At 43.4% G+C, this 19579-nt stretch overlaps 1 protein-coding gene across 1 annotated transcript in view; it reads left to right on the top strand.

Annotated features, from left to right (window-relative positions):
* The first annotated feature begins 405 nt into the window (after positions 1 to 405).
* LOC120533368 (zinc finger protein 585A-like) overlaps positions 406 to 19579 on the top strand; it is a 49538-nt gene continuing 30364 nt past the window's right edge. The window contains exon 1 of the mRNA XM_039760221.1: positions 406 to 1009. Within this exon, the coding sequence (XP_039616155.1) occupies positions 478 to 1009 (532 nt within the window). The 5' untranslated portion in view covers positions 406 to 477. The remainder of the gene's footprint in view (positions 1010 to 19579) is intronic.

Genomic DNA, 19579 nt, shown 5'->3' with positions numbered 1-19579 from the left:
CCTGACCCGGAAGTGTTCCCTATCTCCAGTCCATGTGATTCTCAATCACTTCCGGGTCAGGTAAAAGTTCTTTTCTTCAACCCGGAAGTACGTCGCTCTTCCTATGACGAACCTCCGGGTCACAGGGCATGAAGAAGCCCTCGGTCCTCCCTGCAGCTCCCTCCTGTGGCCCCCATGGCATCCAGCAGGGCTGTGCATAAAACCACATTGTCCATGATGCCCTGCTGGTCTTCTGGGGACCTCCATGCTGCAAGGAGGGCTCCACCTGGTGGCTTGGGGGTATTGGCTGGGATGAATGGCCGGCCATATCTTACAATGGTAATATTTTGAAAGGGGAGACTCTTTTCTATAGCCACTGTATAATTCCCACACTGTGTAGACTGCAAATCACAGGGGTTACCTATAGAATTTGAAACACTTGGGAGGACCGCGCTGGGCAAACTGTGTGCAGTGTGGTCCTTCATATTGTAGCAAGCCATGAGGGTAGCTCCACATGTGCCCTGTGCTCTTTGGTGCAGTTCTGAATTCTACTCTGCTTTTCTACAGGTAAAAGTCTACAGCCTTCAGCTCTCAGATATGGAGGAGGTGAGCCCATCTGTCTGTATGAAAGGTCAAGGTGAAGAGGGGGGCTCGGAAGAGGTCTGTGATGATAAGAAAGAGAAGTCCACACTCCACAAAAGAAGTGCTGACATCAAAGAAGAGGACTGTGAGTGGGAATCTGCATACCTTCAACAGGAGAGCATCAGCATGAAGAAGGAGGATTGTGATGTAGACACTGATTCGATGCCCGAGAGCACTGAGGGGCAGAAAAATATAACTGTACACAGTATGAAGGATGAAGACCTCAAATCGGAGAGTGAATCTCAGTGTTTATGTCCCGAAGAAAAGGTTCCTGCATCTGACTTCACACCCAAAAGTTCCCCACAGCAGCATTCTGACCAAGTGAAGTTGGAATCGATGGACGTGAGAGGGACCACTGATGCATCGGGTTCAAGTCACTCTGGTGAAGGTAGGTGCTAAAATGAAAGCAGTAGCTTGAGGCTCTGGGCGAATGGTAGTGACCTGATGGGCACCTTTCACCAAGTCTGTGAATGCAAGTTTTGTCATTTGATTTAAACACTGGCATCGCCAGCATTGTGCATCATTACTGCAAGTTGATAGGCCAGCATGATTGCGGTCAGGCGGTGAGATATTAGAGTTAAGAGTACGCAAAGAAACGCACATTTACAGAACTTACCTACTGTACCGTCCTCTGATGGCTGGCATTCACCGTGCACTTGTGTCACGTGTTACACTGGGGGGAGTCGAGATGCCCTCTCACACTTACTGATCAAAGGAGGCCTACACCGTACACTTTCTTAGCCTAAGGAACGATCAGAGGCCTTTAGAGCAATCTCACGTGAGACCACTGGGTGGTGTGCACAGTTTGGTAGTGAGGAGAATGATGGGATAACGGCGTGTATCAAAAGTATTCACATCCCAACACCCCCTCCCCTGGAAGTTTTCACATTACAGTAATCCCTCCTCGATCGCGGGGGTTGCGTTCCAGAAACGATAGGTGAAAATCCGCGAAGTAGAAATCCTATGTTTGTATGGTTATTTTTATATATTTTAAGCCCTTAGAAACTCTCCCACACTGTTTATAAATATTCTCCACACAATTATACAGTAAACCCTCATTTATCGCGGTTAATCCGCTCCAGACAGATAAATGAATTTCCATGAAGTAGGATTCTTTATTTTTAAATCTTTATTTATAAATATTTTCGCAGTTAGAGCATAGAAAACCTGTTTAGGACCTTCTAAATATATTTTTTAACATTATTAGAGCCCTCTAGGCATGAAATAACACCCTTTAGTCAAAGGTTTAAACTGTGCTCCATGACAAGACAGAAATGACAGTTCTTTCTCACAATTAAAAGAATGCAAGCATATCTTCTCTTCAAAGGAGTGCGCGCGTCAGGAGCAGAGAATATCAGAGAGAGAGTAAAGTAAACAAAAATCAATAGGGCCGTTGTGCTTTTAAGTAAATGAAGCACTGCGATAAAGCTGCTGCAGTGAAGGGATCAATGTGAAGGTAGTCTTTTCAGCATTTTTTAGAGGAGCGTCCGTATCTTCTAAGCAAACAGCCCCTCTGCTCACACCCCTCCGTCCAGGCAGAGAATGTCAGAGAGAGTGAGAGAGACAGAGAAAAGCAAACAATCAAAAATCAGTACGGGCTGTTAGAGCTTTGAAATGTGGGAATGTATATCATTGAGGAGTTTTATTTAATATGTAATACGTGCTCTAATTGGGTAGCTTCTCAGCCATCCGCCAATAGCGTCCCTTGTATGAAATCAACTGGGCAAACAAACTGAGGAAGCATGTGGCATAAATTAAAAGACACATTGTCCGCAGAAATCCGCGAACCAGTGATATGCTTACATTTAAAATCCGCGATAGAGTGAAACCGCGAAAGTCGAAGCGCGATATAGTGAGGGATTACTGTATATTGTCCTACATCAGAGGGGTCCAACTCCAGTCCTGGTGGGTCGCAGTGGCTGCAGGTTTACATTCTAACCCTTTTCCTAATCAGCAATCAGTTTTCACTGCTAATTAACTCCTTTTCCCTTCATTCTTAATAGCCCTGTTTTTAAGGACTCAGTCCTCTGAATTGATTTGTTTCTTCATTAAATGGCAGCCAAACAGAAATGAGATGTGAAACGAGCCAACAGATGACCAGCTAAACTGAAGCGTCAAACTCCAGCCAATTTCACCCCAACCAGTTTCTTAATGAAAAGCCAATTCTTGCTGTTAATTAAAGCCGTTATTGAATATCAGGATGTTGCTGCTCCTATTCTACCACAGCAGACTGTTTTTTCTAAGACCACCGTCAAGATGTTTTGGTGACCTGAGCAGACCAACATGTCAGAGATTTTCACCTTTCTTTATTTTCAGGTTAGCTGGTTGCGTGGCTGCAACGAACGGGTCTGAGTCACGTGAATTAAAACTAAGGCAAAACAAGTTAATCAGCAGCAAAAATGGCTCACTAATTAAGAAGATGGTTAGACTAAAAATCTGCAGCCACTGCGGCCCACCAGGACCGGAGTTGGACACCTCTGTCCTACATCATTGAATCACAGTTGATCTAATTTGGAATTTTTGACATGGATAAACAGAAAACGCCTCCCTCAATGTCAAAGGTATCTCACTGGATTACAACTATAAAACACAAATAACTGATGTGAAAGAAATTAGGGTTAGGGTTAGGGTTAGAGGCAGCCGCCCATATTGTTTCCCTGGCTGCAAAAGGCTTATATTTGCATACAATGTGTACAGGTTCGAGTCCAACACAGAACTGTTTAAGTATGGAGGATGAGGGGTTTTTATAGCTGGTTCCTGGGAAGTGATGTCCTCAGGGCAGGGACAGGAAGGATTTCTCGTGGTTGGCCTGCGGAGAGAAAAGAGAGAGGCTTAGTGCACCCCACCGCCCCCTGGCCTGGCATGGAATCGGCGTTTCCTGGTCCCTTTGGTTGACTTCCAAGCGCACTTGTGTGACACTTATCACGTAGGCAGGCACCACTTCAGGTCAGAATTTAGTAGATTCACCTTTAGCAGCCATGACAGCCCGTGTGTGTGTGCAGGTCTCTTGTTAGCTTTGTACGTCTGCCCCGTGCCATTTTGCCCAACTGCTCAAGCTCTTTAAGGTTGCATGGAGGTTGTGAGTCAACAGCCACAAATTCTCCATTGGAGAGAGAGATCAGGACTCCGACTCCACCACACCAGGGCATTTGTTGTTGTTGTTGTCATTTCCGTGTTAGCTTTAGTTTTATGCTTGGGGTTTGGTACTTCATCTTCTAAGGTGCACATTTTCATGCAGACGGCATCACGGTGTCCCTTGAAGGTCTGTGCTATCTTCATTTTACCATCATGAGTCTTCCAGGGCCTGCTGCAGAGAAGCATCCCCATGTTTGCCGAGGTCTGATTTCACTTTGACTTTTTGTCTTTTTTCAGTTGGTCAGTGGGAGAAACAACAAATGAAACTCACAGTGATACATTGCTGTGTTAATCATTGTGGACCACCCGGCTGGCAATGCCACCTGGACCCAACACAGGCAAGCGTGGCACACACTGATTTTTCTTTTCTCTTGTGGGAAACATCTTCCCAGTTTCCCACAAGCACAGCAGCACAGTCCGAGCACAGCACGATGCACAAACAATCCTCTTCCTCTTTCTTCATCCTCCATTCCTGTCAAGCTTTGTCGCTCCTCCTCCTGACTCTGGCTCTTTGAGTAGTGGCTGCTGGCTCCTTTTATAAGGCACCCAGAAGTGCTCCAGGTGCTTCAGTACTCATTTCCGGGCAGGACTTACCGGTGTGGCAGAGGAACTGCCCAAAAGGGCTCAGCAACTCCTTCTGCAGCACCCCATGGCGGCACCCACAGATCCCAACAGGGCTGCACCAAACTACTGGCACTACTGCAACTTACGGGGATTGCCATCTAGCGTCCCCCCAGTCCTCCCAGCATGGATGCGTTCCAGCCGGGCAAGGGCCCCGGCTGCACGCCACACAATACAATGAGAAAACCTCCATCTTTCAGGTGCTGTATACATGTATCTGATATTTTACAGGAAATTTGAGCACCAAGATGCTGATTGTGAGCAAAAGCAGCGCCCACTTAAGAACTAAAGACGCCCTTTGCTACAGATAATTGCTGTCCACCATCAAATCAAATGGAATCCAATGATGAACCTCCTTAAAAACTGCAGAGTAGGCCCCCGAATGCCTTGATCTTTAATTCTAATACCAGTCCATGGCTACTGTACTTTTGTAACTTGCCAAAAGTATTACCTTTGAAATGGCAGCTGTCTAAAACTGAAATGCAGAAAGGCAAATGGTGAGGCCCGACTGTTTGTGCCACAGAGATTTAGGTGATCATCTTGGACTTGTCTGTTTTATCTGACGTTACCGCCGTTTTCAAATTCATTAACTGAACAACAAATACTACTTAAAATGCTAATAAAATAATACATTTTTTTTTTTTTTTCTGAGCCACATTATTTTACAAAACTCAAAGTTATCTCACCAAACAGTCGGTTACTGTGCTCGATTATCCAGGGCAGAATTGTGGAGTGGCTGGAGCCTTATGCCAACCAGCAACGGGCGCCAGTAAGTCGTAGGGTGAACACTCACTCACATACACTCTCACACACAAACGGAACAGTTTAGCCTGGCCAGGCCACCTGCAGTCATATGAAAAGTTTGGGAACCCCTCTCAGCCTGCATAATAATTGACTCTCCTTTCAACAAAAAAGATAACTGTGGTACTGCATGTCTTTCATTTCCTAGGAACATCTAAGTACTGGGATGTTTTCCGAACAAAGATTTTCAGTAAAGAAGTATTTAGTTGTATGAAATTAAATCAAATGTGAAAAACTGGCTGTGCAAAAATGTAGGTCCCCTTGTCATTTTGCTGACTTGAAGGCATGTAACTGCTCAATGCTGATTACTTGCAACACCAAATTGGTTGGATCAGCCATTTAAGCCTTGAACTTCATACGCCGGTGTGTCCAATCATCAGAAAAGGTGTTTAAGGTGGTCAACTGCAAGTTGTGCTTCCCTTTGACTCTCCTCTGAAGAGTGACAGACTCCATGGGATCCTCAAAGCAACTCTCAAAAGATCTGAAAACAAAGATTGTTCATTTTCATGATTTAGGGGAAGGCTACAAAAAGCTAATCTCAGAGGTTTAAACTGTCAGTTTCAACTGTAAGGAATGGAATCAGGAAATGGAAGGCCACAGGCACAGTTGCTGTTAAACCAACCCAGCAGGTCTGGCAGGCCAAGACAAATACAGGAGCGTCATATGCGCAGGATTGTGAGAATGGTTACAGACAACCCACAGATTACCTCCAAAGACCTGCAAGAACATCTGGCTGCAGCTGGTGTATCTGTACATCATTCTACAATTCAGCGCAATTTGCACAAAGAACATCTGTATGGTAGGGTGATGAGAAAGAAGCCTTTTCTGCACTCACACCACAAACAGAGACGCTTGTTGTATGCAAATGCTCATTTAGACAAGCCAGATTCATTTTGGAACAAAGGGTTTTGGACTGATGAGACAAAAATTGAGTTATTTGGTCATAACAAACATCGCTTTGCATGGCAGAAGAACAACACCGCATTCCAAGAAAAACACCTGCTACCTTCTGTCAAATTTGGTGGAGGTTCCATCATGCTGTGGGGCTGTGTGTCTAGTTCAGGGACTGGGGCCCTTGTTAAAGTCGAGGGTCGGATGAATTCAACCCAATATCAACAGATTTTTCAGAATAATGTTCAAGCATCAGTCACAAAGTTGAAGTTATGCAGGGGTTGGATATTCTAGCAAGACAATGACCCAAAACACAGTTCAAAATCTACAAAGACATTCATGCAAAGGGAGAGGTACAATGTTCTGGAATGGCCGTCACAGTCCCCTGACTTGAATATCATCGAAAATCTATGGGATGATTTGAAGCAGGCTGCCCATGCTCGGCAGCCATCAAATTTAACTGAACTGGAGAGATTTTGTATGGAAGAATGGTCAAAAATACCTCCATCCATAATCCAGACACTCATCAAAGGCTATAGGAGGCGTCTCATGGCTGGTTTATTTACAAAAGGAGGCTCAACTAAGTATTGATGTGATATCTCTGTTGCGGTGCCCAAATTTATGCACCTGTCTAATTTTCTTATGATGCATATTGCATATTTTCCGTTAATCCAATAAACTTAATGTCACTGCTGAAATACTACTGTTTCCATAAGGCTTGTAATATATTAAAAGGAAGTTGCTACTTTGAAAGCTCAGCCAATGAGAAACAAAAATCCAAAGAATTAAGAGGGGTTCCCAAACTTTTTTATATGACTGCAAGCTGTGGGATACGAACATGAAAACCACGCAGTGAACAATCAGGATGAGAGCCTCAGTGCCCCTTATTACAACATGGCAGTGCACAGTCCCACATTACATGTCGTCTCACACTATGAGCTGAGCCACACAAATGTCTGGCCAGTGTGTAAGTTTGGAAACGCTAAATTGCATTTTGCAGTTAACCTGTGGACTCGCCTCTGGTACCGAGACGCTTTGAAAGTCGCTCCAAATGCAACTTCCTTGCACCTAGTGCAGTTAGAAAACAGATGGATCATTGGATGGACAACTGTAACCATGTTCATTATTCTGAGGAAAAAATGCAAACTTGCGCTTGCTCTTACTGCTACCATAACTCTTGTATTCAAACACAGTTAAAATGATTGCAGCCCACAGCTAGTTAGTCTCCTTTAAGGCCTGCACAAATCATATACGGGGTGGGCAAAAGTAGGTTTTACGGCTGTTCGTATCGATAAATACCCACAGGTTATGAAAATTCCAGGAACTACTAAACCTACTTCTGCCCACCCCTGTATTTTTATTTCTGAACTCATTTCATTATAACGCGTCGCCGTTTCCCGAACTACATTGCTATAAGTCACCACGCTATTGGTGAGGCACTTGGTTCTGATAGCACAGGGGTGCCCACACTTTTTCTTGCTAACTATTTTAAAATGACCAGGACAAAATGATCTACCTACTTTAAAAATGATATACAGTGCATTCGTGAAAGTATTCACAGCACATCACTTTTTCCACATTTTGTTATGTTACAGCCTTATTCCAAAATGGATTAAATTCATTTTTTTCCTCAGAATTCTACAAACAGCCCATAATGACAACGTGAAGAAAGTTTAGTTGAGATTTTTGCAAATTTATTAAAAATACTAAAATTGAGAATCACATGTACATAAGTATTCACAGCCTTTGCCATGAAGCTCCAAATTGAGCTAAGGTACATCCTGTTTCCCCTGATCATCCTTGAGATGTTTCTGCAGCTTAATTGGAGTCCACCTGTGGTAAATTCAGTTGATTGGACAGGATTTGGAAGGCACACATCTGTCTATAGAAGGTCCCACAGTTGACAGTTCATGTCAGAGCACAAACCAAGCATGAAGTCAAAGGAATTGTCTGTAGACCTCCGAGACAGGATTGTCTTGAGGCACAAATCTGGGGAAGGTTACAGAAAAATGTCTGCTGCTTTGAAGGTCCCAATGAGGACAGTGGCCTCCATCATCCATAAGTGGAAGAAGTTCGAAACCACCAGGACTCTTCCTAGAGCTGGCTGGCTATCTAAACTGAGTGATCGGGGGAGAAGGGCCATAGTCAGGGAGGTGACCAAGAACCCGATGGTCACTCTGTCAGAGCTCCAGAGGTCCTCTGTGGAGAGAGGAGAATGTTCCAGAAGGACAACCATCTCTGCAGCAATCCACCAATCAGGCCTGTATGGTAGAGTGGCCAGACGGAAGCCACTCCTTAGTAAAAGACACATGGCAGCCCACCTGGAGTTTGTCAAAAGGCACCTGAAGGACTCTCAGACCATGAGAAACAAAATTCTCTGGTCTGATGAGACAAAGATCAAACTCTTTGGTGTGAATGCCAGGTGTCACGTTTGGAGGAAACCAGGCACCGCTCATCACCAGGCCAATACCATCCCTACAGTGAAGCATGGTGGTGGCAGCATCATGCTGTGGAGATGTTTTTCAGCGGCAGGGACTGGGAGACTAGTCAGGATAAAGGGAAAGATGACTGCAGCAACGTTCAGAGACATCCTGGATGAAAACCTGCTCCAGAGCACTCTTGACCTCAGACTGGGGCGGTTCATCTTTCAGCAGGACAACGACCCTAAGGACACAGCCAAGATATCAAAGGAGTGGCTTCAGGACAACTCTGTGAATGTCCTTGAGTGGCCCAGCCAGAGCCCAGACTTGAATCTGATTGAACATCTCTGGAGAACTTAAATGGCTGTGCACCGACGCTTCCCATCCAACCTGATGGAGCTTGAGAGGTGCTGCAAAGAGGAATGGGCGAAACTGGCCAAGGATAGGTGTGCCAAGCTTGTGGCATCATATTCAAAAAGACTTGAGGCTGTAATTGCTGTCAAAGGTGCATAAACAAAAGTATTGAGCAAAGGCTGTGAATACTTATGTACATGTGATTTCTCAGTTTTTTTATTTTCAATAAATTTGCAAAAACCTCAAGTAAACTTTTTTCATGTTGTCATTATGGGGTGTTGTGTGTAGAATTCTGAGAAAAAATGAATTTAATCCATTTTGGAATAAGGCTGTAACATAACAAAATGTGGAAAGAGTGATGCACTGTGAATACTTTCCGGATGCACTGTATAAACTGAGTATACTTTATACATAAAATATCTGTAGTCGTACCTTACATAACTGAATAACCTTTATGGCACAATAACAATTCATTACATTTATGGTCACTACAGTATTTGGATTTAATAACCTTCATGTGGGGGAAAAGGCTGACTCGCATAAATAAGCAGAGCCGAATAATGCAGTCAAGGGTGTAGCTCTTGGAAGGACTTCTTATGCTTAATGATTTGAGTGAGTCACCCGGGCTTTTGTAGTTTTTATGAACAGTTCGAAAGTGCCTTTCCACGTTTTACTTCATTGGAATAGCAATGATAAATTGACAGATCAGACAAACGGACTTCGATTGTGACATTGTGAGAAAAAAAATCCTCTTCCAATCCCACATCCAGCCCATACCCTCCCAAACAATTTTTTAAAACCCCTTCTTTAGTTGATGTAAATTGGAAGGCTAACTAGATCATAGCCGGAGTTTTGGATTAGCTCGCGCATTTGATCGTGCGTGCGGGATGACCAGTGTGTTAGAACAAAAGAGATCTCAGACTGGCCGACCTGTATGTCAATCAAGTGGCAAATCCCATAGGGAGGATATATGATAGAATAATAATTTAAAAAAAAATTTTTGTTGAATGCAGTGTGATCTACCTGCACTACCTTTGCGATCTACCGGTCAATCGCGATCAACGCATTGGGCACCCCTGTGATAGCAGGTCAACCCTAATCCGCCCTCAGACCCCTTCCTGTGATTTTGATAGATTAAATATTACAATTTAAAATAATATGAACAGAATTACAAAGCGGACAACAATGTAGTAATAAATCAATGATGTAAAACACACAAGCATGTATGGCAGCAATTCAATCTGTAAACCCAGACCAACACTTACAGTACCCAACTAACACGCCACACAGGCACCACCAGCTCTGTCACTTCTTTAACACTAGAATTAGCAGAGCCTACGGAAAACCTAATCCGGCCCACCCTAAATCCGTTCGCACCTCTCTGCCAGCGTCTTTTGTCCTGTAAATGTGCCGATAAAGACAAGCTGTAAGCAGCCTGCTATTCCATCCCCCACCGTCGCAGAAAGTTTATTAAGTTCTCCCAGCTCATGCCTTGATAGATTATCTGGGAGTGAAGTGCTGGAGTTTTAGAGTGGAAATAATAGATTGTTATTTGGAACACACGAATATTCTACAATAATCTGTGTAAGCACTTTGTTAAAACAGAAAACGTTTTTCATATTTTAGTAGTAAATGACAAAATGTTGGCATAAACTATAGAAAGTGTGAAGCCTGAAGTCCAAAGATCAAATAAACACTTTCACAAAAAGTTCAAGGACGATACAACAGCTTCTGTGGCTTAGCGGGAAGATTTGCTGACTTGTAATCAAGAGTCCCCGGTTCAATCCTGACTTCCTCCTATATTTGCCATTTTCAGTAGTGAGCTGCTCTTATTGTTAAAATTATACAATAAACACATACATTTGGTTTGCTCTGTAACAGACGGTGTACATGTATAGGACTTGTAAAAGTTAGGTTTTTTTTTCACTTTTATTCTCTCACTCACGATCACGATACATACTACTGCCCTAGGCATCTGACGCTATTAGTTTTTATTTGAAACTGGGAGTAACTGTAGATGTGAGTGGTGTTTTGAGACAATGGAACTGGACATTCTCTGATCTGGAGGGATAAAAGCTGACACACAAACGCTGGTGAATCTGCCTTCTTCGTATCTCACCATCTCTTCATTTTTTTTATTCAGTTTTATTGAGTGTTCCTGCTCACGCAGAATTAGTATGCACCTTATGGTTTATGATGTCAAAAAAAACCAGAGACGTAGGTATATATGATATTTGGAATTATTCATTGTATGACCTATATAGTACATTTCGTAAAACATTATTCATATTCATTCACGTAACATCTTGCACTTGTAATCGGTGACAGCGTGTTTTTTGTTTTTCCTGATCTTAGGATAGGACTGGGCTGAATGGCCTGTTTTCACTAGAGTGTTCTAATGTTCTACATTTTATTTATTCAGAGGTTTTCTAAACACTCAAGGAGACTGAACAATAGATAAAACGCACATTATAAACTAAACTAAAAATACAAAAATTCATGTTAGACAGAGCAAATGTAATCAAAGAGAAAAAGCAGCCTTAAACAGATGAGTGTTAAGTTTAGATTTGAAAAGCGAGATTGAATCAGTGTTTCTAAGCTCGGAGCTGGGGAGCAGAGCAACTGATTGAGGGCAATGAATGGGTAGTTGAGGAAGGGGCGTCAACTCATCAACTGCCCAACTTTGGTTCTGTCTAAAAAAAAATATGGGCATATTTTTCCAAGAGATGAAAGTGCCCCTAAAGCCGACTCCTGCAAAGTGCACTACCATCTTGTGGACATTTCAGCTCTGAGTGTGCTGCATTGTTACATGTGTTTTGATTGGTTGAAAGAACTGAAGGGGAAACAAACTAGGTTGCCCAAGTGGATTGGATAAACCGATATTGCATTACAGTAATCCCTCGCTATATCGCGCTTCGACTTTCGCGGTTTCACATTATCGCGGATTTTAAATGTAAGCACATCTAAATATATATCACAGATTTTTCGCTGGTTCGCGGATTTCTGCAGACAGTGGGTCTTTTAATTTATGCTACACGCTTCCTCAGTTTGTTTGCCCTGTTGATTTCATACAAGGAACGCTATTGGCGGATGGCTTAGAAGCTACCCAATCAGAGCATGCATTACATATTAACTAAAACTCCTCAATGCTATAAGATATGCATCCCGCTCGGAGCTTGATTGTTTGCTTGTCTCTGCCTCTCTCTCACCCTCTCTAACATTCTCTGCGCCTGACGGAGGAGATGTGGGCAGAGGGGCTGTTTTCACAGAGGCTGTTTGCTTAGAAGATACTGACGCTCCTCTAAAAAATGCAGTGGCAAACTTAAAAGCACAAGTATTGATTTTTTGATTGTTTGCTTTTCTTTGCGCTCTCTCTCTCTCTCTCTCCCTCTGAAATTCTCTGCTCCTGAAGAGAAGAAGATATGTTTGCATTCTTTTAATTGTGAGAAAGAACTGTCATCTCTGTCTTGTCATGGAGGACAGTTTAAACTTTTGACTAAAGGGTGTTATTTCATGTCTAGAGGGCTCTAATAATGTTAACAGTGTGGGAGAGTTTCTAAGGGCTTAAAATATATAAAAATAACTACACAAACATATGGTTTCTACTTGGATTTTCGCTATCGCTGGGGTTTTGGAACGCAACCCCCGCAATCGAGGAGGGATTACTGTATAGAGGGCTGCTAGTTGCTGCAGGGTTGTCTCCATAAAGTTAATTGGTTATATGGTGTGATGAGATAAATGGACAGAAACCAAGGAAAAGATTTGGGGATACCTCCCGTCTAATGTCTGGCGTTTCAAGTATTGAGTGAATTATCGTCAAAAAGTTGAAAAAACATTTGACAATGCAAGACAGACAGTCGAGGGTTCTTTAAATAATGGCGGCAGGAAGGAAGTTTGAGGGAAGACAGGATACGATGTCGTCATGGCCGGCTGGAAATGACGTCATCAAAGGTGGGCCAGGAGTGACATCATCAAAGGTGGACCAGAGGTGATGTCATCATGGCCAGCTGGAAGTGACGTCATCACATGTGGACCGGAATTGACATAATTAAAGGTGGGCCGGAAAATGACGCCATCAGAGGTGGACTGGAGGTGATGTCATAATGGCTGGCCAGAAGTGATGTCACCAAAGTGGCCTTTTCATAATGAGCCATAAAAGATGGTACCAAGTGGAACTGGAGCAGAAAAGAATGTTTAGTCTCCTCTTGCTCTGTTAAAAGAGGGAGAAAGTTGTTAGTGCTTTATTTCAATCCCTCATCTTTTATTACTTCACACTCACTTGGACCCTGTAGTTGCCCCCAAAGCGCATGTGTGTGATAATGACTAGCTGCCATCTCTTGAGGAACTCGCTGCCATTGTGCTGAAGGGCGTCATTTTTAAAGGACAAGAGGCCCTGAAGCTATTTGTGGTTCTGTCCACTTCACCCAAGTAGAGAGGGCTGGATGCAGTGGTCTTGGGGGCTGACATTGAGCATTGTGGCTTTTGTGGCCCTGTGACTTTATAGACCCAAGCCATCCTTGTAAGTGATTCCTAGACAGGAACTGTAGGATTTAAAAGAGTCAAGGTAAAGGTGTGCTGGAGGGAAGGGAGTCATACTTGAGCTTGGAGGGGATGCGCTTTAAAGAGACTACTGATGTTTGCATTAAAGTAGCGAATGTTCTGGGGAATGAATTTGATTTGGGCAGGAGGGATCATGTTATTACCTAAAGTCCCTGCTGAAGCGCACTAAACCAGCCCGCAAGAGCATCAGAGTGTGGCAGGTTGGTGCGGTTTCAGCTCTCCAAGACTGCTTCAATTGACAGACTGGGACATTTTCAGAGAGGCTGCTATGGATGGTGACTCCATCAATCTGGAGGAGTACACAGACTCTGTGACTGGCTACATCTCCAAATGCATAGAGGATGTTACTGTTACCAAGGATGTTACCACTAGAGCCAACCAAAAGCCCTGGATGACAAGAGAAGTGCACAAGCTGCTCAAGATCAGAAATGCAGCCTTCAGATCTGGAGACAAGGCCGCCCTTAGGGTGACCAGAGCCAACCTGTCTCGTGCTATAAGGAGAGCTAAGTGGGCATACGCGCAGAAGATCAACAAACAATTCAGCAGCACCAGAGACACACGTCGTATGTGGCAGGGTGTTCAGGCAATTACAAACTACAAGCCCAATCCACACAGCAGTGATGGTGATGCCTCCCTTCCAGATGAGCTGAACAACTTCTTTGCACGGTTTGAGGCACAGAACAAAGAGCCTGCGAGAAAAGCAACACCTCCCTCCACTGACCAAGCACTCTGTCTCTCCATAACAGATGTGAGGAGGACTCTATCCAGAGTCAATCCAAGGAAGGCTGCAGGACCTGACAACATACCTGGTCTTGTGCTCAAAGAATGTGCAAGTCAACTGGCTGGTGTCCTCACAGACATCTTCAACACATCTCTGAGCCAGTCGTCAGTCCCAACATGCTTCAAGTCGACCACCATCATACCAGTGCCAAAGAAGTCATCAGTGACATGCCTGAATGACTACCGACCAGTTGCACTCACACCAATCATAATGAAGTGCTTCAAAGGTTAGTCATGTCACACATAAAGACTAATCTCCTGCCTCCCTTGACCCTCTTCAGTTTGCATACCGCTCAAACAGGTCAACTGAGGATGCCATATGCTCTGCCCTTCACATCTCCCTGACACATCTGGATAAAAAGACACATATGTCAGGATGCTATTCATAGACTTTAGCTCTGCCTTCAACACAATCATCCCTCCAAAGCTGGTGTAAAACTGAGCAGGTTGGGCCTAAACACCACCCTCTGCAATTGGATCCTGGACTTCTTGACAGAGAGGCCCCAGTCAGTTCGGATGGGCTACAACACTTCCAGCATCATCACACTGAGCACTGGAGCACCGCAGGGCTGTGTGCTTAGTCCACTGCTCTTCACCCTGCTGACTCACGACTGCACAGCCACGCACAACACCAATCACATCATCAAGTTTGCGGATGATACGACGGTGCTGGGACTGATAAGCAGGGATGATGAAAGAGCATACAGAGATGAGGTGAAATGGCTGTCCGCATGGTGTGAAGACAACAATCTATCTCTCAATGTCGACAAAACAAAAGAGATAATCGTGGACTTCAGAAAATCACGTCCTGCCCACATCCCGCTCAGCATCAACGGTTTAGATGTGGAGATTGTTAGGAGTACCAAGTTCCTCGGTGTGCACTTAACTGAGGAACTTACGTGGACACATAACACCTCATCACTAATCAAGAAAGCCCAGCAGAGACTACACTTCCTGAGGCGGCTGAATCAAGCACGTCTTCCCCCTTCCATCCTCACCATGTTCTACAGAGGCATCATAGAGAGTGTCCTGACCAGCTGCATCACTGTCTGGTATGGCAACTGCAACATATCCGACGCAAGCGCCTGCAAAGGATAGTGAAGACAGCAGAGAACATTATTGGGGTGCCTCTCCCTTCACTACAAGACATATTTTACAAACGCTGTGTCCGCAAGGCCTGCAGCATTGTGCAGGACCCCTTACACCCCTCACATGGACTTTTCACACTTCTGCCATCCAAGAGAAGATATTGCAGCATCAAAGCCAAATCTGCGAGGCTGCAGGAGAGTTTTTACCCCCAAGCTGTTAGACTCCTTAACACCAGGCTGCCCCCTGGGACCTTCCACACGGCCTCAACCTCCTCTACAAAACAGAACTTTTATACATGAAAACCACTATCCTGCAAAGAACTGAAAATCTCATACTGACCTCTAAGGATTTATGAAACATTCTGACCTGTCATTGTTTACACACGTCTTAAACAACTATTATCATACACTGATAATTTCTGTATTATCTATATCTATTATTTATTATTTATTTACTTATTATATTACATATCTTACACATCAATATTGCTGCTACTTGTTTGTCCTATCTTTGCACAATGTCTTGTCTTGTTTGTTTGTGTTTTAATTATAAATTTTAAAATTTTTATTCTATTTTTAATTTACTATTTGCACATCATGTTGTTACACTGTGGACCCTGAGCTTGCAATTTCGTCTATCTGTATACTTGTATATGGTTGAGATGACAATAAAGTTCACTTTGACTTTGACTTTGACTTTAAAGGCCGTACAAATTTACATAGAAGGCAAGTCACATTTAAGGATTTCAATTACTAAAATCTCGTACTCTTTAGTCAAGTAAGCCGTCACCACAACTTGCAACTAAGTAAAAGTTTAACTCGCGCTGATGCAGAGTTGTGAATTATGAGTAGAACAAGGTCATTGTGGCAGCCAGTTGACCTAAAGAAAGGCACAACATTAAGAGAGGCACCGCATGAAAGTAATGAAATGCATAGACCGCTCTTATGCAGTGTGCCGCCTTTTGAAAGTTTAAAAGATCAAATGAATTTAATTTGCTTTAAGATTGGGGTTGGCATAATGCATTTATCCACATGTATTAGAAGTGTAGCCAAGTAAAAGGCGAAGTTCAAGCACGGGTAAAACGTGTTTACCGAAAGATATCTCTCAGTCCAAAAATTTGTTTTAAAAATATTTAGTGAAAATTAAAAGCATAATCCACACAAGAATAAAGAAAAAAGTTGTTACACACGTAGAATAAAATGTAAAAAAAAAGGAAAATGTGTCTTTTCTATACTTAAAAGATTCTTAACTTCTTCTGTACACTTTAAGCGTATGGCGCACTTAAATGAAGTGTTTTTGTCTTACATGTTATTTAGCACACACGAAAGGCTCAAAAGGCACGGTTTAAAACCATGTGCCCTCTACACCTAATGGGAAGCTTTGAGCTGATAAAACACCTGCTACCTTCTGTCAAATTTGGTGGAGGTTCCATCATGCTGTGGGCTGTGTGGCTAGTTCAGGGACTGGGGCCCTTGTTAAAGTCGAGGGTCGGATGAATTCAACCCAATATCAACAAAATTTTCAGGATAATGTTCAAGCATCAGTCACAAAGTTGAAGTTATGCAGGGGTTGGATATTCCAACAAGACAATTACCCAAAACAGTTCAAAATCTACAAAGACATTCATGCAGAGGGAGAAGTACAATGTTCTGAATGGCCGTCACAGTCCCCTGACTTGAATATCATCGAAAATCTATGGGATGATTTGAAGCAGGCTGCCCATGCTCGGCAGCCATCAAATTTAACTGAACTGGAGAGATTTTGTATGGAAGAATGGTCAAAATACCTCCATCCATAATCCAGACACTCATCAAAGGCTATAGGAGGCGTCTCATGGCTGGTTTATTTACAAAAGGAGGCTCAACTAAGTATTGATGTGATATCTCTGTTGCGGTGCCCAAATTTATGCACCTGTCTAATTTTCTTATGATGCATATTGCATATTTTCTGTTAATCCAATAAACTTAATGTCACTGCTGAAATACTACTGTTTCCATAAGGCATGTATATATTAAAAGGAAGTTGCTACTTTGAAAGCTCAGCCAATGAGAAACAAAAATCCAAAGAATTAAGAGGGGTTCCCAAACTTTTTTATATGACTGCAAGCTGTGGGATACGAACATGAAAACCACGCAGTGAACAATCAGGATGAGAGCCTCAGTGCCCCTTATTACAACATGGCAGTGCACAGTCCCACATTACATGTCGTCTCACACTATGAGCTGAGCCACACAAATGTCTGGCCAGTGTGTAAGTTTGGAAACGCTTAAATTGCATTTTGCAGTTAACCTGTGGACTCGCCTCTGGTACCGAGACGCTTTGAAAGTCGCTCCAAATGCAACTTCCTTGCACCTAGTGCAGTTAGAAAACAGATGGATCATTGGATGGACAACTGTAACCATGTTCATTATTCTGAGGAAAAATGCAAACTTATGCTTTGCTCTTACTGCTACCATAACTCTTGTATTCAAACACAGTTAAAATGATTGCAGCCCACAGCTAGTTAGTCTCCTTTAAGGCCTGCACAAATCATATACGGGGTGGGCAAAAGTAGGTTTTACGGCTGTTCGTATCGATAAATACCCACAGGTTATGAAAATTCCAGGAACTACTAAACCTACTTCTGCCCACCCCTGTATTTTTATTTCTGAACTCATTTCATTATAACGCGTCGCCGTTTCCCGAACTACATTGCTATAAGTCACCACGCTATTGGTGAGGCACTTGGTTCTGATAGCACAGGGGTGCCCACACTTTTTCGGCTTGCGAACTATTTTTAAAATGACCAGGACAAAATGATCTACCTACTTTAAAAATGATATACAGTGCATTCGTGAAAGTATTCACAGCACATCACTTTTCCACATTTTGTTATGTTACAGCCTTATTCCAAAATGGATTAAATTCATTTTTTTCCTCAGAATTCTACAAACAGCCCATAATGACAACGTGAAGAAAGTTTAGTTGAGATTTTTGCAAATTTATTAAAAATACTAAAATTGAGAATCACATGTACATAAGTATTCACAGCCTTTGCCATGAAGCTCCAAATTGAGCTCAGGTACATCCTGTTTCCCCTGATCATCCTTGAGATGTTTCTGCAGCTTAATTGGAGTCCACCTGTGGTAAATTCAGTTGATTGGACAGGATTTGGAAGGCACACATCTGTCTATAGAAGGTCCCACAGTTGACAGTTCATGTCAGAGCACAAACCAAGCATGAAGTCAAAGGAATTGTCTGTAGACCTCCGAGACAGGATTGTCTTGAGGCACAAATCTGGGGAAGGTTACAGAAAAATGTCTGCTGCTTTGAAGGTCCCAATGAGCACAGTGGCCTCCATCATCCATAAGTGGAAGAAGTTCGAAACCACCAGGACTCTTCCTAGAGCTGGCTGGCTATCTAAACTGAGTGATCGGGGGAGAAGGGCCTTAGTCAGGGAGGTGACCAAGAACCCGATGGTCACTCTGTCAGAGCTCCAGAGGTCCTCTGTGGAGAGAGGAGAACCTTCCAGAAGGACAACCATCTCTGCAGCAATCCACCAATCAGGCCTGTATGGTAGAGTGGCCAGACGGAAGCCACTCCTTAGTAAAAGGCACATGGCAGCCCACCTGGAGTTTGCCAAAAGGCACCTGAAGGACTCTCAGACCATGAGAAACAAAATTCTCTGGTCTGATGAGACAAAGATCAAACTCTTTGGTGTGAATGCCAGGTGTCACGTTTGGAGGAAACCAGGCACCGCTCATCACCAGGCCAATACCATCCCTACAGTGAAGCATGGTGGTGGCAGCATCATGCTGTGGGATGTTTTTCAGGGCAGGAACTGGGAGACTAGTCAGGATAAAGGGAAAGATGACTGCAGCAATGTACAGAGACATCCTGGATGAAAACCTGCTCCAGAGCACTCTTGACCTCAGACTGGGCGACGGTTCATCTTTCAGCAGGACAACGACCCTAAGGACACAGCCAAGATATCAAAGGAGTGGCTTCAGGACAACTCTGTGAATGTCCTTGAGTGGCCCAGCCAGAGCCCAGACTTGAATCTGATTGAACATCTCTGGAGAGAACTTAAAATGGCTGTGCACCGACGCTTCCCATCCAACCTGATGGAGCTTGAGAGGTGCTGCAAAGAGGAATGGGCAAACTGGCCAAGGATAGGTGTGCCAAGCTTGTGGCATCATATTCAAAAAGACTTGAGGCTGTAATTGCTGTCAAAGGTGCATAAACAAAAGTATTGAGCAAAGGCTGTGAATACTTATGTACATGTGATTTCTCAGTTTTTTTATTTTCAATAAATTTGCAAAAACCTC

Source organism: Polypterus senegalus, chromosome 8, assembly GCF_016835505.1.
Source record: "Polypterus senegalus isolate Bchr_013 chromosome 8, ASM1683550v1, whole genome shotgun sequence".
Taxonomy (NCBI): domain Eukaryota; kingdom Metazoa; phylum Chordata; class Cladistia; order Polypteriformes; family Polypteridae; genus Polypterus; species Polypterus senegalus.
The sequence above is the reverse complement of the archived record's forward strand: the minus strand, read 5'-3'. Positions and strand labels throughout refer to the sequence as shown.